Source organism: Apis mellifera, linkage group LG6 (genome assembly GCF_003254395.2).
Source record: "Apis mellifera strain DH4 linkage group LG6, Amel_HAv3.1, whole genome shotgun sequence".
Taxonomy (NCBI): domain Eukaryota; kingdom Metazoa; phylum Arthropoda; class Insecta; order Hymenoptera; family Apidae; genus Apis; species Apis mellifera.
The window spans coordinates 1,913,585-1,936,804 of NC_037643.1; the positions used below are offsets into that span (position 1 = coordinate 1,913,585).

A 23,220-nucleotide genomic window follows, 5' to 3' on the forward strand; every position below is an offset into this window, starting at 1 on the left:
TCATAGATCAAAAAGAAAAGGAAAAAAATTCAAATCGAAAGATAACGACAGTCACATTATTATTCTAATATTTTCACTTTCTTTTGATCTGAAATAATCTGTATATAATATCAATACATGTGCTTAGTGAAATAATATATTTTTGTACATAATTATAGAAATTGTATCTTTATACAAGATTTTCCAGCAATTATCCCTAATGAAAAAAAGTATTTCGTGTTTAATCGTAAAGAATCTGTATTTTGGAGTCTTATTTTCCTCGATTTTACAGCACTGCACGCAAGACGTTCGTTTCAAGTTTGGCCGGAGCAACTCTCATTCGCACACATCCGGAAGATCTGGAAGGAAATCCACCAGCTCCCAATCGGTGGAGAACACCGTGTGCCACAAATCTTTGCCCGATCTCCATACCAGCACGCGACGACGGGCGTCCCTGTCGCCACGTGCATCCACCAAATCATCTAAGCCATCCGGCCATCATCAATCCTCCAGTAATTGCCCAGATTGTGAAACTAGTTCCGACTATTCAGAGCACAGTTTTAAACGAGATGCGGTCTGTTATCGCAGGTATTCAAAACATTTTCACATATGTGACTCTTCAAAACAGTTTTAATTATAAGTAAATATAAATATTTCAGAACCTTAACAAAAATTTTATTTAGACTATCTCAAAAATATATGGAATGTTTTTGAAAAGAATTGATGACAAATATTCTCTGGAAGAGTATGGACATTTTTATACAATCTCTATAAATATCTGTTTTTTTTTTAAATAATTTATAAGCTTTATTATTTTAATAACTTTATTATTGGCATGTGTATTTATTTTCATGTTATTATTATTATTATTATTTCAGTTCTAGACACATCAGACGTTCGTTAGGTTCGGGTGGTGGCGATGCCAGTAGTGTATTATCCGCCGGTGGTCGCACTCAAAAGTCATCAGGTTCCAGCAAGTTAAGTCACGGAGCGACTGCGAGAGATTCTGGCGGCTCGTCTGGACACTGCACGCCTCGCAGCGAACCTCCACCAGTAATACAAGTATAGTCGATACTTTACCGACTGTGTAACATTAAACGAAAACCGCTATTTCATTGAATGAAATATTTTAGGATTGCTGGAGTCATATACGTCGTGACAGCGGTGCATCCACTCAACACTCGACTGAAAAAGATCGTTCAAGAAGAGGTAGTTACGCTAACGGTACCCCAACATCTGTTGTAAGACGCTATAGTCCTGAATCTGAGAGCAGCAACAGTCAAACGGATTATAGTCCAACATGCAATTCAAGGTATATGTTTAAATTTGATAAAATTTGATATAAATGTCTTTTTATGTTTTATAATATGATTTTAATTAAATAATTATACACATCATTTATTTGTATTATGAATTTGAATGAATTTGAAATTGCGTTTCTTTTTAATTTAGATTCTCTGATGGCTGGAAAGAAGGTCGTGGCCGACCAATTCTGAGATCAAAATCGGATATTAGTGATCGTTATTGGCGTCAAGATAATGGTCGATCCAATAAAGTACCTGCACGACCTCCTCGGTCAATTACTCAACTCGAGAATTTCTTCGATTGTTTAGGTCTTGATTCGGATAATTATCAACGTATCACGAAACCAGATTCCAAGTCGTCATCCCCCGTATTTTTTGATAGCGTTAGCTCGGTCGACTCGGCATTAGGCCTTTACTCTTGGGCTGGGAACAACCAAACGAATCAAAGTAGTCAATGGCAGAATAATGATTGCAGCGTCGGTATGGGTAACGATGACAGTAACCAGAGAGTCAATGATCCTCCTAGTATTGTAGAACGCAATGCTCGAATAATTAAATGGCTCTGTCAGTGTCGAAAAGTGCAGTTTGGATTTAGTTAAGCAAAACGAGTTTAAGAAGAGGACAATCGATTCTCCATTCTCAGTAACATGCATTCAAGTCAACGAAAGTAGAATTTTTCATCTTGCCAACAATTAATCTTTTCAAGATATGTCGCAAAAAACTTTTGCTTTAATTTTTGTAAGGAAATTGCACGAATGTAAGCAAATACCTTTTTCCTGCTTCTTTTTAGTTACTAATGCTACAACGAGTGGCATATTATATAATTTATCTTCCTTTTTTTTATTTTAAGTTTTTACAAGCGTATGTGCCATCTACTTATATAATTTGTTATGCATTTGTATCGCATTCTTAAATCATTATTGAAATTCTTTGGCATAACATTCTTTTATTTTTTTATTTTTTTTTTTTTTCATATATCTTTTTCGTCGAAATTTGTAAATATATTGTAAATTGTAGAAGTTGTCAATTAATTATATAATTGTGTAAACACATGTAACTTTTTTGCTTGTTTAAATAGTTTTGTTTTTAGCAAATGAATGAATTTATTGTCATATGTTAGTTTTATTAAATTTACAACGAGTTTATGATTACAAATTAACTATTTTTAGTGTTTTTTTCTATAATATTACGATCGAGGGAGTATGAAGTTATACAAAAATATGAAGTTTATGCACTGTTTTATCTTAAAATTAAGTCATTTACATTAGTTATAAAGTTTGATTGTTGTATAGGTTTTTTAATGAAAATATCCACAAATAATTGGCATTTATGTTACTTTTATATTAGAGAATTGATACTTGATTTTTTATCTTTCTTTTTCATATTGAATGCTAACTGACGATATGGTTCGATTTTTCTGATTAAATAGGAATTGAACTGTTTTTTGATTTTTGACTGTTTACGTCAAAAAATCAAATTTTTATCTTACAATGCAGAAAATATTTACTGTTATTTCCAATAGAATTATTACTATAATAATATCAATTCAATCTCATTAATGTTTTTGCTGGTTCGAATTCATTGTATAAATATATTGAAGTGCATTGTAAAACTAACTATTGGTATAAAACTAAACTATATGTAATTTATAAAGTTTTTGACGATTTTTGTCTATAAAAATTATTCGCCAAGGGAATTTGTAAGGAATTTCATAAAATTTTTTATATTAATGTTTTTAAAGTCATAATTAATCTTGTAAATTTTGTTAAATGAAATTATAGTCGTATCAAAAAATTATTTTGAATTTTCAAAATTATAAAATATGTTTGATATATAATATCTTGTTCATGTAATATAATTAGTTTGATTTCAAAGAATTTTAAAAATCAAACGTAATCATTAAAATATGAAATTACGTATCATTGTATATTCGGTATATTATTTATTATAAATAACTACTTTGTGCCTAAAAAAATTTGAAAAATCTTATTTTAATAAAAAAATTTATTCAAATTGTTTGATATATCTATATATATGTTCAATATTTTAGTAAGAAATGTTTTTATTAAAATCTGTGTATTTTATAAAATCTAATATTCGTCGTTTAAATCGTTTAAAAGAACATAAAAAATTCGTATCTTATATTTTAAAGAATTCAAATTAAATGCACTCCCTAAAATAATACGACATAATTATTAAAATCTACAATTAATAAGAAAAAATATATCATTCGTTCATTGCTTAAAATATTTCCTGATATATTTCACTGTGCAATAATACAAATATTAAATGTTCTTATTTTAGATGATATTTACTAGATCAATATTTGAAATATTTTAATCATTGTGTGGCAATCAATTAAAAAGATATACTAATTATGACTTTGAATGTTTAGAATGGAAGAAAATTGTTATTAATTATGTGATTCGAGTATTTTAACATAAAGAAGGAAAGAAAAAGAATTTGTGTAATATAATAAGAAGTTACTCAACTACTCTCATTTCAAGTGATATAGATGTCTTAGATAAGTAGTGAGTTTGCATAGATTGTAAGAGAAATATAGTAGTATATTGCATTTAAACAGAGAGAGAAAAAAAAAGTTGATATTACTACTTGTGTAGTAAAACCTTGCATTTTTCAAGCAAATGTAAAGTATAGCTTGTATCGAATCTTAGATGTTTGTGTAGTTATATAATCAGTATTTACTATAATTATTTACTTACAGTTTTTGAGAAAAATATTATAAAGAATGTAATATCAAAATTACGAAGTCTGTTTCGACAGTCTTGCGTAACGTGTTATTGCACAAAAAATTGAATATGTATGCTTAAAGAAAGCATTTTGCTTATAACTTTTTGAGCTAAAGCACTATTTAATGTATGTATATTAACGATGTTTGGTGATATTTAATTACCTGAAAATTTTTATTCCCAAAATTAAAATTCTTGCCTTGTAATAAAATAATAATAAAAAAAAAAAGAATTCATAATATATTTTTGTTAGTTGTAATGATACGTATCTTGGTTAATAATCTTATTATAAAATGTTTGAAAATAAAACTTTTAAATCTAGTTGCAACTTACTTATAGAATGTAGAGAATATAGTGTTAAAGTATATCCTCAAATATGGTTTTCAAAAAGTTTTAAGCAAATTAAATAAATTAATAGTAAATATTACTTCTTGAGAGTACAAACACAAAGTGTGTTCTATTTCTACTCTACTAAGATCTAAGTCTTAGCAATTTATAGGAGAAATGTTTAATAAAATTAAAATTTGTTTGCATTGTTTAGATGTTTAAAAAGTTTAAAAAGTTTATTATTACTATATTTATGTGGTAGAAATATACACACACTCGGACACGCATTCCACTTCTTTACATGTGTATATGAATCTCAAGAAGTAAAATAATATCATAAGTTTTTTTTTATATTTCGATACAATTATGTTTTCTGTATTGATATTAATTTGTTAATATAATCGAAGGAATTTGTATAACATTATATTGCAATTCGTTGTATAGATTATGTGATTCATGTATTTGTATAGTAGAATTTACCGCGTTATTTTTGTTTCTTTATCATCGAGGCTTAGTTCTTTAATATTAGGTAAATTTGTTGAATGACCTATTTTATAATTTTAAATCCAAATGTATACTTAAAATGTGAAACTTACGTATGTATATGTGCATAATTTGTGATCCATAATATTTAACATTGTTAAAGTCATACATTTTTAACTGCTTTTTTTATAATCTAGTCACGTAGATCAAAATGTGTTAAATTTCAAGATAATATTATTAAATTCCTTCTATGTATCGCTGGTAATTTTATTTTATAACCCAATATTTATATAAAGTTACATTTTTTTTTATAAATTTTTATATATAATTTTTTTTAATATAGATTTTTCTTTTAAAATTTAAAAATTAAGTAAATTAGAATCTTTTTTTTTTGTTTTGTTTAAATTATGTAATATAATTTTATATAATTTCAAAATATACATAACATTTAAACATATACAATTAAATATATAAAAAATTTTATATATTTTAATTTATTTATTGAATTTATTTTAAATTTAATTTGATTCAAATTAATAAATTTAATTTTAATTCAGACGTTTAAATGTTCCTATTTCAAATGTTTTCATAAAAATATTTAACCAGTTTTATCATCTAAAATATAAAAATGAAATGACTAATTAATAATACAAATCAATTCGCGTTTAAAAAAAGTATTAAAAGTTATACAATATAATATACTAATAATATATTTTAATAATAACTTTTTTTTTTCTTTTAAAAATTCGATGAATTCAAATATATCATAGATGGCAGTTCTGTTCACTTCAAATGTCACGTCGTCCATAATATTCAACGAGCGCATGCGCAACAGCGAGCTGTGCCTTTGCAGTCTGTGCTCGTCAGTCAGTCTTACGGACGCGCGATTCACGTTTGACGCGCAATTTCGAATGTGTGGATCGACTGAAATTATCGATGATTGTATGTTTGATGGTGATACTTGACGAAAAAATTCTAACTTATATGCGGTCAACTAGTGTCTTGTGGTGTGACGCTTTCTGGTAAGATCATAGTGGCAGGTTTCGCTATGTCGCAAGTGCTTTGGCCGCAAGAGGCGCAGTGACGACTCGCCCGTGAGCCTGCCGACATCCTCGACAGCCCTGCGATGGAGTCGATCAGAAAATGGTTCTATAGGCCTAAGGTAATTTCTTTTTGTTCTTCTATATCATTATTTTTAATCTCATCTTTCTTCTTATTTTTTTAAGTTTAATGCGTTTCTTCGTTTCCTTTTCGTCTCTGTATATTTCTTATCGTACTGGTTAGTTGATCGAACGCGTGCGCTCGTTCTTTTTTCTTCGTTCCTTGTGTCCCTGTCTCTGTGTGTTGGACCTGCGCGCTGTTGCCACCTGTTTCGTGAAAATTCGCACGATATCCCGAAGTGCTTCGGGCGACGTGTTACATCTGCGTGATATACCTGTAAGTACATATTTCATTGATACGCACACGAGTGCTAATCGTCCTTGTTTACAATTCGACGTTTCCTTTCGATGCTAATGTATATATTGAAATATGTTTTTTGATTGAAATTTCATGTAATGCTCATGGAACATGGTTTAATCAGCTGATATGTAATAGAATCTGCGGGTTTTTAATCTTCTAATATAGGATGACCTCGAGGTTAATTCCGGTTCAAAGATACATTCTTTTATTCGATTAAAAAATGTATAAAAGAGAGATTGATTAATTTATTTGATCAGTAATAGTTTTTTATAAACAAAAATTAAACATATTTTTTTCTGTATTTTTTTTTTTTTAAACATTTACTAGTATTATATAGATATTCTGTGTTTGTCTCATATTTCAGAGTTTTCTTATTTGCTCAGATACTTTCTCTTTCGTGTGTTGTCGATAACCTACATCTAAAATCACATGACTCTAGCATCTGTCGCGCTTAACCTCAATAATTTAAATTATTAGATCATGAATAATGAGAAATTTTTTGAAAATCATCATTTCATATTTCGTTGTATAAATTGTAATTCAATATCTCTGATATCCTCATTAATTAATGCATCGCACGTTTCTATCATGTAGAAATATTCGTCGGTATTGTCCATTCTTTTCACGTACCAGGAAAAGATTCTATCACTGTCGGCTTCATTTGTCGCCTGCTTTCGAAGGCGTACTGTCGTTGCTCACGTGAAAATGCGATAGTAAAAACTGGAGAATGTGTTTCATCTTTTTCAATACTTTCTTATTGTTTCGATCATTATATTTTATACGTTGAGAAATGATGCAGTACGATAAAATGAATTGTTTTATTCTTCTTATCGAACCGATTCTCCGTGATTAGTATCTAATAACATACATGTCTTGTGTGCATACGTAGTTCGTAGATTGACATATATGCATCACGTGACCACATTCAATGAGTTATCATCAAGTGAGCGACTTATTTCGTATTAATTTATAATTAACTTTTCTTTGAATTCTATTTTTTTGAATTTTCAATTCGATTTAATTTTATATATAATTTCATTGCAATCATGATATTAGATCGATTATACTTTTGTATAGAGAAAAAGATAGAAATTTTTAAAAATTATAATTTAAAGTATTGTCGATATTTAGTAAATTATTTCATTAAAACTTGATTTGGATTTTAGATAAATTTTTATTCTTATAGATAGTATATTTTTATTACATTATTTACTTCTTAAATTCTATCATATATGTAAATATTAAGATATTTAATCTAGTGATTAATTGCCATAGAATTTGTGTGTTATACATTGAATTAAAAAATATATTTTTATTTGCATAATATTATTTATCAACATTATTAGAATTTTTTGAATTACTTAATATTTATTGTTATAAACGACAATTTGACGCAATTGAATTCTTTATTTGATTATTAGTTAGAAATTTATTTATTTTTATTATTTTTTTCCTTTTTAAAATTTTTTTTAGAAATTTTTATCCAGATATATATCTAGTTAGCTTCGAAAAATGATTTTCGTTCAAAAATTTTTTTAGAAATTATTATTACAAAAAAGATATATATATTATATAAAAAATATGTACATATTTATTAAAATATATACTTTATATACTGGAAAACTTTTTCCATCTAAAATTTCTTCATTTATTAGCTCGAATAGCCACAAGTTAATACGCGAATTACATAGTTGACGATTTTAATCCCACGTAGATTGAATCGTACCGGTTTCTCGTGGATTAGCGTGTAAGTATACACTCTCAGTTGCAACCTCGTCGGCTACGAACGAAAGGTGCGCAACACACTTTTCAAGTTTACGCCCCGGTGGGAAAGTAAAAGATTTCAGTTAGTTTACGGTGCCTTGACCATGTTTGGATCAGGTTCAACGCGTTCTCGAAACGTATTGGGGGGAAAGAAAAATTCATCGTACGATTGTTCGATTCGAAAATAGACACGATGAATAATTTTTTACTTCTTCGTTTCATTTTTCCTCCTTGTTGTTTGTTTCTCCTTTTTCCCCTGATTTTTTTTTCCTCTTTATTTTTTTACGCCTCGAATCAGTCGAGGTAAATGTTTTCTCGTTCGTTCGTCGACTCGAGTTAAACTCGATTAACGTTCCGAGTTATTGCTCTCCGAGTGAAAGAGACTCGGTAGATCGATGTTGCTCGCTCGCGAGTCACAACTGTATCAGTCTTTAAGTCCATAGATATTAACTTTCCTTCGGGCTTGTATGTTCGGCCAAGTCGTTCTCGTCTCCTTGGCCATTATAGAGAGAAAAGCTAGCCTCAATCTGATTATTCGTTTATTTTGTCTAAAGGAAAAGAATGCTTTCTTATAATGCATTCTTATATTTCTATATTCTTTCGATATTACTTTTATTTATTTCGATTTTACATATTATTTATTTTATTATTTTTTTTAATAAATTATTCGATGACTGTTAAAATTATTTTATATTGGTTAATTATATAGAAAAATTATAATTATTTTTCTAGTAATTTTATGTGTATTTTATTTCAGAGTTATTTATCACAATTTTTTTAAAAAAGTTGCTTATAATTCGTGAAAAATTAATAATTATATAAATGAAATAAGAAAATTCTTTTGTCTGTTTTTGACGAATTATAAATATCAATTTTGATGGATCAATTGCAAGATTCAGGTAGGGGACGGATAAAAATAGAAATTTTTAGGAGACCTACATACATACTACTTACATTTCTTTACATTGAAAAGTTGAAACCCGCATCGAAGTGAAAGGAAATCAAACAGAATATCTGTTGTAAAAGTAACAAAGAAAACCATTCATATTTCGATAAGAAAAAAGTTTAAATATATGTACTTATTAAAGTTTTTCTTTTTATTTTAATGGATATTACTTGTATCCTCCAAAAGAGTTTCTGATTCATTTTCATTTTTAAAGCCATGTTTTAGAGTATTATTAGTATTTAAAGATGTCTTTCATTTTTTTATTATTATAAATAGATGTAATCTTTTAGATCAATAAATGAATAAACAAATAATAATAATTGATAAAAGAATAATAATTTTTTTCTTATAAAAAATAAAAAATATTCTTAATGATTAGATTGATAATTGTATATATATATATTATATTTTATAAAACAACATAAATGAATATATTACATATATTTTTTTCTGATATTAATTTTATTTGTATGATAGTAGAATACAAATAAATTTAATCATTTAATATATTAAAATAATATATTATATATCTTATAGAAAGATTTATTTTTCAACTCAATTTTTTTTTGATAAACAAATAAAACAATTTATTAAAAAATAATGAGAAAACTTTTATATAATATTATAATTTTATATAAATAAATTTAAGATATATTTCATCTATAAATTGAAATTGATATTTTGATAAATATATAATACATAATTTGACATATATTTTCAATAATACAATATATTTTTTTTTTCATATTAATTAAATATCTGTTTTAATTTTATAAGCATTTATAGTCTATTGATAATATTATATAATAATAATAATAATCAGTTTTTATCATAGAAATTTATACATTATCGTAAAAATTATTTATAAAATTTCTGTTAAACAATTATGAAGAAAATTAAAAAAAAGAATTTAATGAAAGATGATAGAGATTAAATATTTTCGCGAATAAAACGATCATTTCTTCATTCGAATAATATTTGACTCTGTATTCGTTCTCTCTATTGTATAAATGAGATATTGAGAATTGATTTTGATTTATAAGTATATAAATTGAATCTTGATCCCATCAACATCAGATATTCTAATTGGGACAACCATGATATCGCGCTATGACAATTAAATGAAAGTGTCTCGAGTTGAACACGACTTAATGTTAAATGAATATTATTTTGATTATGGCTCAACGAAATCATGTGCATTGATACTGAATCTGTACGATTCTAAAACAATTTATTTTTCTGGAGAAATACAATATTTCTTTTTTTAATCTAGAAATCGTTCCCGAATATGGATGAAATATCTCGCGTTTAATGTATATTTAAAATATGAAATTTATATACGTATATAGAGAGAATATATTTATTTAATATATGCGTATAATGTACATAAATGCTAATTTATTCAAAATATAAAATGAGAATACATAGTAGAAATTCAAAAAATAATGAAAAATAGCAAGAGGTTAAGAAATGTTATGACATTTTAATGAATATTAATTTTTTTTTTTTTTTAAGAAACGAAATATTTTATTTATAAATAAATATATCTGTGTGCGAGAGAAACGATTCAATTAAAAAAAAATTGTGATTCGTGATCGAGATTGTAAATAATAAAAAAAACAGGAATCAATGAGCAAAACTTTTTAAGAATATTTGGAAAAATACCATTAATATGCAAATTTTATGTATATATATATATATATATATATATATATATATATATAAAATAGATAAATAATATAGTATTTAAATATAGATAAATTTTTTGATATAAATAAATGTATAATAAATTAGCATAATTATGTACGTAACGGAATCGTGGTTTCCTGAATACCAGCTAAAAATTATTGTGAATGATTACCTAGAAAACATTCTGCTAGGTCATAATCTGTAGAATGCGAATCCGGATTTCTACTGAACTGGTTTCGAACTTCGGATCAAGTTTCGAAAAGTTTTGGAGATCTTATAAGTATTGATATTTTCAGAAATTTCGCAATATCTCTTACTGTATCAATATTATATTGTAAGAGATACAATACAATATTTTATTGTTAAGATAGTTATTAAATTTTTCTTAAATTTTTTTTAATAAATCTTTCGACTTTATTTTTATTGAAAAAATTTTGAATATTTCACTCAACTAATTTTTATATATTTTCACTAAATATTACTTTCGATAAATATTTCAAAACAAAAATCAGAGAATTATAGATTAAACAATAGAAATGGCAATAGGCTAAAAAAAGATGCGATTGTCCATTATCTTGGTGTGTGTTAAATATTAAAAGAACTTATAAATATCATGAACTTATATTAAATAAGGTTAAGAAAAATTTAAATACCAAGTTCAAATAGATATTAATTATTGATTAAGTAATAAATTAAAAAGAAAGACAATAGAAGATCAATAGAAATGGTGTTATATGTTATACATATATATATAATAACAGTTTTCTAAATAATAAAATTAATTAAATTTCATAGATAATCAAGAAAAATAATTTAATACTTGTTGTTCACACTTAGTGACGCAATATATGTGTCATGGGATTTTTATATGTTTCTAATTGCGCATGTATATGATTCTTTTCAAGGAAATTTTTATTTTTGTTTCAGGTAAATTTTCACATATTTTTAGTATGATATTTAATATTAGCATTAAAAAAAAAAGATATTGTATAATTATAATAGATACATGTGAACATCTTGCATATTTTTATTGCACTCATTTTACAAAATTGAAGATTTCATAAAAAAAATATCTTTTTTTTTTTTCATTTTTAACCAGAAACTTTATATAGATAAACTTCAATGTAAAATTGCGTAATAGTTTAGAATGAATATAATAATTAGAATAATTAATAATATTTAGATCTATCGTTATCTATTTTTCTTCTAATATTTGCAAGAAAATATAATATGTATAAAAATTATTTTTATTAATTTATAAATCTTTTTTATCAGAATATTCTATTACTAAAAAGATTTGATAAACTTATTTGAAAGTATAATATTGTTTTTTTTTTTAATATACAAAAAATACAAATATTACACGTGATTTAGTTACACAATATATAGTTGTAAAAGTGTATCGATATAAAATATTCAATCGTCCTTTAAAATTTATGAATTTTTACATATTTTTCGATATTTATCGTTTGTTTCTATATCAATCAAAAATTTCGATGAAATTTTCAACATGTACACATATAACTGACATAAATCTATCGTTTAATTTTTTATTACTAGCTCACATAAAAAAGTTAAAAATAAAAAGCGATTTTCCATTTTCTTCAATTTTTCCAAAATTTTTTTCAAACAAATTATTTAAACTAACCCCTTTAATATTAAAAAAAAATTATTTAGCATCCAATCTTAAAAAAAAATCTTAAAAAAGTTATTTTATTTTAAAGAATGATCGATTTCTTTTTTTTTTTCAGAAATTGCTCGATATTCGAATCTCCTCCTTACGAGGTACTTATACCCATCACTACTGTCAGAGTATACTGTATTTTGATAGGAGGAGAAAGCGATAATCGTTATCGGACAGATCGTTGCGGACGTGGGTGGGAGTGGCAATGAACTCGAACGGTGTAAAATTTTTCATTTCGAGAATAATCATTATATATGTAAACTTCACGATTCGTGGATACTAATTTTTAAAAATCAATACATATGTATCTTTCGTTCCATTATCACTTTAAATTTATATATAGACAATTATTTATTCTCTTGATAGGAAACGTTATGTTAAACAGAATCACGGAGGGAAAGAATTTGTAATGATTTTTATCATTTATGATTATTGCGGTTATGTATAGGAATTAGAATATTGGAACAAGATAAAAATAATTTTTAAAAGCTAATATGCGATAACGACATTGATAGACAATTGTAATTGTTAAACATGGTGAGAGAGTTTCATTGTTTCAAAAGTTCTTTATCTTGAGATTGTTTAATTATCAAACTATGAGTCAGGTAAAGAAAAATCTTTTAATAACCTAACCAAGATTAATTCAACTATTGATATCTAAAAATAGTGGATATATATATATTAATAGTAAACGTACAATGGTATACTTTTGGTATCAAACTTTTTAATACACTTCTATCAAATATAAGTGGTATTGTGAATATTTTGATTTTGAAGGTTACATTTGTGTACTTTTAAATTGTAAATTTTAAATTAAAACTTAAAATTGATATTTACCTAAGATAATTCTAGTGTAATTAATTTTATAAAATGAAAGTAAATTGGAATATCATTTCAAATTATCTGCATTAAACAGCAAAATGAAATTCTAATTTTATATCAAAGTTTGATCAAAGTTTCCGTTATTTTTTTACTTTTCACTATCTTTGAGAGTTTAAAATATAAAGGTTTATCAGTTTCACAATGATATTATGCAGTTTTATTTATTTCCTTCATAATTTTTTATTCATTTTAAATAAATCAATGTTCTGTAATTTGCTGTACATTCTCTAAATTTATAAATAATTTGAGGATATGAAAAGTACATAACCAATTACAAAGTTCATCGAACTCAAAAATCCTGATTTTAATGAAAGTTTATGCGTTTAATGAAACTCCGTTTATATTAATTCCATTTTAATAGCCTGATTAACTAAGCTGTAATTAAGCTGCTATTATTTGAACAATAGTTATATTGTCACATTGGTTATGTAAACGTTTTAATAGTTTTATATAATATATTTTGTATCTTTGTGAAATCTTTTGTGCATAATTTAGATGAAGAAATTGAAAAATTGCTTTCAAATTTGTCTTAGAATCTTCTCCTAATATGAACTCCTATTAATTAAAAAAAATGGAGATCTATTAAGAAGCTTGAATCAGTAAAACATACCACTGTACTACTATTAACATATATCTATACTATTTTTAGACATCAATAGTTGAATTAATCGCGATAGGTTATTAAAAGATTTTTCTTTTTGTCCTCTCTATTATTATTCACATTGCAGAAGAAACATAACATTCTTCTCAATGGCTTCTTGAATTTCATGTTATGTTTTATTTTCTCTGAGACAATTAAAACACTTACCTCTGCAAATTCTCAACTTCTCCAGATTAGAAAGAAAGTTAGAAATATAAAAATTTCTTCAAGAATATCATCGATTAAGAGGTCATACGTTCTTATTAATAGTGTGTTACAAATTAAAATAACTACTTTCTTAGCTACTTTCAAATTATAGTGTTTCAAACGTTGCATTTTCTCTCGTAGATTTAATTCTTAAAAAGAGAGAATTATCCTCGTTTCGAAGGAGGAAGTTACGACGGCAAGATTGTGGCGTGTATTGTGTTCACGGGCGCGTGTAAAACGCGCGGAGCGAGCGAGCCGTGGAACGCGAGGGTGTCCCGAAATGCGGGTGCATCGTGCGTAAGGGGTGGCTATGGCGATGAAAGAGGGTCAACTCCACGGTTTCGAATGAGTCATTTCTCGTATACGTTTCGTTACGGTGATATCGCCGGCGCGGAACGCCGTGAAAAACATCCGTTCCGTTTAATTCATCGCACCGATTTGCATGTTAAATCCTTTCTCCTTGAGGTGTCGACATAATTACACGCACCGTGCCAGCTTTCTTTATGTTTTTATTCCGGCTCAGCTGTGTGTAAGATGCGATACGAGGAACATTCTCTGCCAGTGTGAAAGCATAATGCAATAATGTAAATACAGGGATGGAGCACGAAAGGGAAGAACCCAGATGTTTTTGATTTTTTATGAAAAATATTTTCTTCTGATATCTCGTACATATTTTTGCTCAATTATTTCCTATTATTGAAAAGAAATTTTAATTTTGGCGCCATTTTGTTGCATTGAATGAATTTATTTAAAATCTGGTAAGAAATATTGCTTTTCGATTTTTGAAAGTAAATTTGATAATGCATAATTTAAAAATTGCATAATTTTATTAATAATAGATTTAAGGATCCTTTCATTTAACAAGAAATAATTTTATTGTTTGTTCCTGATTTTTAAGAAAAATATTTTGATGATATCTTGTACATATTTTTGCTCAATTATTTCCTATTATTGAAAAGAAATTTTAATTTTGGCGCCATTTTGTTGCATTGAATGAATTTATTTAAAATCGTGGTAAGAAATATCGGTTTTTGATTTGTGAAAGTAAATTTGGTAATGCATAATTTAAAAATTGCATAATTTTATTAATAATAGATTTAAGGATCCTTTCATTTAACAAGAAATAATTTTATTGTTTGTTCCTGTTTTCGTAATGAATTATTATAATTTTCTTTTTAAGTTTCGAGGATATCCAGGATGTTGAACAAAAAGAAAAGTTTTAATCATTTGCCGTTTATCAAGAACATCTTTAATTAACGTAATAGGAAAGATCAATCTTGTCGAGAAGGAATTATAGTTTTTTCTTATCATAATGAACTCGCTTCCCTTTGGTTGTGAAATAAGATATACGTATAAGTGCAAATTATCATTAATCATGCGTGTGTAACACCATTGCCTTATCGTATGATGATGTCAATTTTACAGCAATTATAAAGGCAAAATAATAATAATTTACGTAATCAATGAAATTTTATATATATTTTATATATCAGATTATATATATCATATTTGGAAATAAAAAGTAATTTTTCCTGATGAATTATCTTTAAAAAAGAAGAAAAAAAAAAGATGGAATGTGATAAACTAATATTTATTTTAATAACATATTTAATAGTAAAGATTTATTATTTTATAAAATAAATAATTAAAATTGTTATTTTTAATTCAATTATCAAATCTAACATTGTAATTTAAATATTATTTGATGAAATTTTTTTTTATTTCTTACATATATTTACATATTTAAAATTCCTTCGATTTTTATATCGTAAATTTCCTTTAAAGTCAATTTAACTTCAATTATAAATAAAAAAAATACATTGATATAACGTAACAATCGCTCAGAGAGAACAGCTCTATATGCATACATTATTCACAATGTAATCGAAGTAATCGCAAAACACTGTTTTCTAATGAGTCACGAATTTTGAATTAAAACAAATAATTCCTTTTCAACTGGATATGATGCAAGTGTGTTATGGTCGGACTCACGCATATGATGAATCGATGAGTCATTAAATCATCGCTAATAATGTTGCCTCGATAAAAGAAACAGAAAGAAGGTCGATCGAAATATGCAATCGTGAGTCTGTAGAAATTTTTTCTTTTTTCTTCTTTTTTTTTTTTTCCCTGGCCGACTCATGAATTTCTTCGAACATAACCAGTTTGACTTGATAAAGATTCATTGAAATTCTCTTGCATCATTCTGCATTGTACGAAAGAAGAAGACGGCTATATATATACCACATTTACGGCCTCTCAGGAAAAATAGAAATTTTCTTGATGTCCGCTCATTTTAAATTATGATACACGATTATTTCATAAATTTATATATATATATATATATATATATATATATATATATATATATATATGTATACCAATTTTAAAATGATTTTAGTAGTAATTTTTCTAAATATATTATATATCTTTTAAATTCCCAATTTTTTGAATTGAATTGAAAGAATGATATCGAAAACAACAATTTTCAATTTTCGAATTCAAATCGAGAGAAAGTTATCGAAATAACGATTTTAAATTAAATGAATGTTTTACGAGAAATTTTCAATTTTGAGAAGATCTATATAAATAAATGCATCGAGAGAAATCTTCAATTTTTAAGATCTAAAAAAATATATTTTTAACGTATCTTACACTGCGAAAAAATTCCAAATTTTTGGTATCGAAACGTGATTTCGAATGAAAATAATAATAATAAATATAAAAGAAAGAAATAAATCGAAAATATGAATATTCGTTACGAAATAGAAGTATCGAAGACAAAATATAATATATAAGAATGGAGATTTCGAAGAAAAAAGACGATCAAATTCGATTTGGTCATTTGTTGCGTTCGCATTCTGTGCATAACCGCTTGGAAATTAGTGAAACAATGTCGCGATCGAGTCCTTCTCGAAGCATGTCAGGAAGTCAATTTGTGGTTAGTCCAGCATGAAGCGTATTACAGTCATCAACGTTGAAAGTTCTGAAATGCGTTCCACGCGAAGGTTGAATTGAACGTGATAAAACGAGAATGTTGCATTTGGTTGGTTTTTTTTTTTTTTTTTTATTAGCTTTTGTTCAAGATTGCGGAAAAATAAATAAGGTTTTATAAATATTCATTTTGTGCGGATGTGTAAATGAAAAAAATTTCTCTTATTTACTTCCTCCAAGTACTTGTTATATTTCTCTCTTTTGATTAAAATTGTGTTTTTGTGCTAAATGTTAAACATATATATCTTAAAATATAAATATTTAACTTATATATATTTAATAATTTGAAACATCCTTTTTGATATGACTTTTTTATGTCAAATGGGTTTTCAAATTATTTGCTAAAGTATTTAAATATTTAAAAATTTTAGTAGTGATATTTTTAAAGAATCAAATATCAAAAATTCATCATATTTATTCACACAATATTTTAGGAAATTATCTATTTTAGAATAGAATGGAAGAATGCAAATATGATTTATAAAAGACATGTAGAAAATATTTTAAATTTATCTTTATAATCTTTTATTTTGTTATCTTATTTTTGATATTATAAGTTTCAATATGTCAAGTAATCAAAATATTATAGATTACAAACATTGAAGAAATTAAATATTTTATATGCTATTACGCGTATTATTAGCATACAATTGAACTTGAATTTGAATTTCAAAAGATGCAGTCAATTAAAAGTTTTACTTTCGACGTAAATTCGAGTGTAATTTCGCTCATACAGGATGTACTGAGAAACTACTTTGATGAATAAATTTATGAAAAAACCAACAAGAAAAAAATACAAACGTACGTCTTATTTGCCCTGTTTTTCATTATAGCGAATTTTACGTTTTAAATAATTCTGATAATTATTTAAAAAAAAGATGTCTTAATGATTTTTTAACGTGATGCCAAAATCATCATCTTAAGTAATATACTGTAAATTATTGTGACATTGTTTAAGAGACATTAGAAAAGATTTCTTGAAAACAATTTAGGTTAGGTTAAATCGGATTAGTTTCAATCAGATTTATTACTATAGATGAATGATGGCTAACCTCACGACGGTCAGATTAAGAAAATTAGCCCAGTGCAAACGCAATTAAATCGGTTGAAAGATGTTAATGAGTTTTTATTTGATTTGAGATGAAATTAAACTTGGAATTAATATGAATTAATTGATACATCAAATAATAATTTTATATTGGGTTATTAACTTTTTGATCAATAACGATTAATAACGCCAAGCAAGCAACACTGTTCAAACGCTGTTCATGATGATCTTGACAATCATTATATTTGAAGATAATTTCTTTTCATAAATATTTACCATAATTCTATTGAAAGATACGAAACGATCGACTAATTCCATTATTTACAAACTTAATATCAGACGTTCATCGTACACAGAACGATTCATTGATGATACAATAATTTGAAATATTTTGCCAAATTATTGAACGAAACTATAAAACGCAAATAATATCTGGAAAAATAGAGAGAGTAAGAGAATCGATGAAACTTGTTTTTATATACATGAGAATACTCATTTTGAATACTTCTTGTGAAGATAAAATGGGTAGAAAAAATTCATTTTAAGTTGAAAACAAGGTCAAATAGGTCATATATATGTTTGTATGAATTTTTTTTTTTATTATTTTCGTACGAAGATTTATCCATCTAAGCGATGATGGATAAATTCTTCCCTAACGAGACGGGATGTATAAATTGTCGACATTATATGAGTTGCGACATATACATAGAGTGCCAAATAAAATCGCTACTTTTATTTCGTTCAATAAATAATTAAATATTTATTACGTAATTTTTTTTGTTTACAGTTTTAAATTACAATGGTATCATTTTATCATAATAATAAAAAAAAAATAAATGCTAGATATTAAAAAATAATATTCAAATTTAATAAAATATTCGAAATATTTTTATATTCTAAGGAAAATTCTATTAAGATTATAAGAATAATATTAAATATTTGCAATTTTTTCATCTTCAATAGTTATAATATTGATCAAAATAATTATAAACATATAATAATAAGTTTCACAATTCTGTTCACTGCATATCGTTTAATTGATGATAGAATGAGAATTTTATTTTATTTAAATTGTATCATTATTTTTATATTCGAATAATTTTAATCTTAATTTTATATTAATTTTACATTTATATATTAAACGTCCAAAACGTGGAATCGTAGATTGTGGAATATTCTTCGCGTTATATTTTTTAAAACAGGATGTCATCTTTTATTTTTAGACTTTATTAAACGCGGGTTGGGAAAAGGGTTGAATAGGTTGAAAGGTCGATTTATTTTTTGACCAAGCGTTTTTATTTCCCAAGATTTACATTTTTTTTTTTCTTTTTCCATTTTATTACTAACTGTTGTACTTATAAATCTTTCATCCATGAAATTATTATATTAATAATTTTTTACCTAACGATATAATGCAAATTATTGAAGTATTAAAATAAACACAATGACTGCTATAAATATCTCGCTGTTGTAATTTTATTCTTTCCTGAATGTAATCGAAATCGATGGTAAACAAGTATCGATGAACGCAACTAGAAAATTTAAAAATAAGGATTTTTAAAGAAGCGTGTAGAAGTCGTCATTCAAATTGATTTTTTTTATATGCAATGATAAAATTTTAGAAATTGTTAATATATATAGCTATATTATATATTATATATGTACTATTGATATATTAAAATATAAAATATAATTAAATTATGGTTTTCATTTTTATTCGATAGAAAATAATAAATAATATTTAAAACGTTTTGATTTAAATATATTCGTTTAACGAAATATTCTATTAGATACCACATAATTAAATTCGATACAATTTTAATTATCTTCATATAATTTTCTTTGCAAATTTTGTATCATTAATTCGGACATTTAATAAATAAATACAAATAATATGAATATTCAAAGTTTTTTTATTATAATTACTTTAAATAAATTATAAATTATTCGTTTGGTTTTTACGTAAATATGTTATATAAAAATTGTATGATATAAAAAAGGAAAATAATTTCATTTTAATATTTTTATTATAAATGAATAAAAGGTATATGAAATTAATTTTTAAATTTAGAATTGTATATTTTTTAATACTTTTTTCTTAATCATTCTTTAAACTTCAATTTTGTATAACTTATAAAAGACAAAATATGTGTAAAGTGATACTTTTCTGTATGTACATTCCTTGTTCTTCATTTAATAAGTTTTACAGAATTCAAATTAAAATAACTATTAAAATAATAATTTTTTACTATAAATAATTTTTATTATAGTAAATAATAATTTATGTTGATTAATATATTAAAAAATATATGATTCTATTTACAAAAATAATTTGATTTTTATCATGTTTTTTAAAATATTCACTTAAAAACAAATTAATAATTAGAAAATTATATCTTCTTCTATCATACAACTTTTATATGAAACATATGTATAAATTTTCTTATAATTTTTTAAAATAACATTTTCTTTTCTTTATTAGAATATAAAATTATTTTGTTATATTTATTTGTACATATTAATATTATTATTATTAATTGCAATTTAATTTTTGATTAGATAAAAATTATAGATATGCGGATTCTTAATTATACAATGTCCTTAACCTCATGTTTTCCAAGGGTCGACCATGAATTGATAAGATATAAACACGCAATTGACGTTGGAATTTAAAAAAAAAGAAAAAAGAAAAGAATATATATATATATATATATATATATATATATATAATAAAAATCAAAAGTTCAATCAAAGCTCAATTTTAATTTTCCTAGAAAAATTATTATTTGTAAATATTTTCAATTTTAAAAATTATTTTAAAATTTAAAAAAATCTATTGTTTTATTGCAAAAAATATATCAGTCCAAACGAGCTACATAATATGTATTAATTATTTATTTATGGAAAATGTAAATGTTCATAAAGGAATCTTGCACGTTTCGTTCGCCAAAGGTATCTCATTGTGCAAGATTCTGTGAATCAACGAACTATCCATGATTCTACGAACGACGATGGCACTATTCACACGTATGTCGTGAAATTATTGTCTAGTCCTTGCGCATGTTACTTTTGCATGTTTTTTGTTCGCGGTCGTTTTATCTTTCCTTCATGATTTTCCCCGACTCTTTCGCGTAACTATCGTTAACTATGATACATACAGAGTATTAATATCTTTTGAGGGTGTCAAAATAAATATAAAATATAAAAATATTGGTTAAAGGCTTATTTATTAATAAATATTACAAGCAATTGAAGTTTACGTTGGATGGAGCAAGATGGAAATATAATGAGATTGTTCTGTCTCCATATATATACCATCGTTGCAGTCTGTTTCCCTCACTTTATCTAATGCGAATTTAAATTCCTTTTAATGTAATAAATAAGCTTCAATCGACTCTCTAAAAGTATCTCACGAATATAGAACACCCTGAATATTTGGAAGTGGCTGTGAAATTTGACCGACTCATAATATAAATATTTCTGAATCTGTTCAGAATTTCAGTCAATGGTATATTACAATGATATATATATATATTTTTTCGAATTTGTTTTTTTTTTTTTTACAAATAACGTTTATATGGAAAATGGATGGATAAAATAATGATATATATGCACAAATAAATCAAGAAAGTTTCATTGTTTGAGAATAAAAAGATTTATGTATTTTTGTGTGCCAATTTTGAATCTGACTGTTATCACATTTAGCTTTAGAAGATGAATAAGAAATATCGATTTTTGCTATATTTATGAAAATATTTTAAAGAAAGTAACTTTTTTTCAATATTTTTGTTAGCTGTATTATATATTATTCTTTTTTTACAAAATTTGATTTATTCTCATAATATCTTGTTTTGCTGAGATATATTGGTTTGAAATTATTCTATTTTTAAACTACTCACGACAAGAAGTGAGCAGTTTACGAAGATTTTGACTTGTATTCTTCTCTAGTAGAAAGAACTAATAGTATGAAAATATGTATAAATTTTTATGTATAAATTTATATCTAGATATAGATGTATAAAATTTTATATATAATATCTAAATATTATGTATAAAAAATATAAAAATTATAGATTTTAATTATAGATATGAATAATTTTTAAGGAAAAAATTCAAATAAAAAAAAAATATATGTAAATGTTAGATTTTTATGCATTTATTTATTTATTATATTATGTTAAATTAAATTAATTAAATTTTTCATTGATTATAAAATTTATTTTAAATTGATTTGTTATATATAGTGATGAAGTCATTTGTAAAAAGACTGTGATTATCTTGAATAAACATAATGCTTTTTTTTTGTCTATTAATATGAATTAAAAAAAATGTAATCTTATATTTTTACAAAATAAAGACAATAGAAAGAGAAACATATCATTGAAGTTAAGGATTATAAATTATATTACAATTTAAAGATGATTTTAAATTATATTTGGATTTCATTTAATGCCATTATTATTGTTTAATATAAGATTTTAAATGTATATTATTAATATAGATATATGATAAAATATATATTTAATATATATTAATATTAAATATATTTTAATTGAATATTTAAAAGCATTCCATATTTATCTAGCAGAATATAACTAATTTCTCTTGAATAATATATAAATCTGTCAGTATATGATTAGTATCATATTGTTAAAAATAAAAGTAATTGTTAAAAATAAAATGTTTAATAAATGTTTAGATGATTACAATTCTTTTAATATTAAGTAATATATGAATTTTTCAGAAATGAATTTATATTACAATTGCGAAAAGAAATTTATAAATGTAAGGAATAGAATGAATATATCATGAGTTATAAAATATTCAATCATTCTAAAATTACTTTTAATGAAATTCACTGATTTCCATGAAGCAACGTAAAAATAAAAATTCAGTTTCTCTAGACAGCTTTTAAAACATCATACTATCAATGCTAGCAATATCTAATTAAATTGAAAATATCTATGTAATATATAATAATATATCTATGTATAATGTAATTATATTTCACGCCAATTCATAAAGACATACAGTACAAATTCAATTAAATATTAATTAAATG

The 23,220-nt window shown here is 24.9% G+C and overlaps 2 protein-coding genes across 5 annotated transcripts in view; both read left to right on the top strand.

The window, feature by feature from the left end:
• Nucleotides 1-2,173, top strand: part of LOC725799 — a 42,359-nt gene extending 40,186 nt beyond the window's left edge. For 3 of the 4 annotated variants that reach the window (XM_001121606.5, XM_006557497.3, XM_006557496.3), the window contains 4 exons: nucleotides 272-567; nucleotides 858-1,041; nucleotides 1,113-1,291; nucleotides 1,432-2,173. In XM_001121606.5, the coding sequence (XP_001121606.2) occupies nucleotides 272-567; nucleotides 858-1,041; nucleotides 1,113-1,291; nucleotides 1,432-1,882 (1,110 nt within the window). In that variant the 3' untranslated portion in view covers nucleotides 1,883-2,173. The remainder of the gene's footprint in view (nucleotides 1-271; nucleotides 568-857; nucleotides 1,042-1,112; nucleotides 1,292-1,431) is intronic. The other variant, XM_006557495.3, reaches the window with a different exon arrangement.
• A 3,524-nt stretch (nucleotides 2,174-5,697) lies between these two features.
• The window catches only part of LOC413998 (lateral signaling target protein 2 homolog), a 47,890-nt gene continuing 30,367 nt past the window's right edge, over nucleotides 5,698-23,220 (top strand). The window contains exon 1 of the mRNA XM_026441167.1: nucleotides 5,698-6,005. Coding sequence (XP_026296952.1) covers nucleotides 5,970-6,005 — 36 coding nt within the window. The 5' untranslated portion in view covers nucleotides 5,698-5,969. The remainder of the gene's footprint in view (nucleotides 6,006-23,220) is intronic.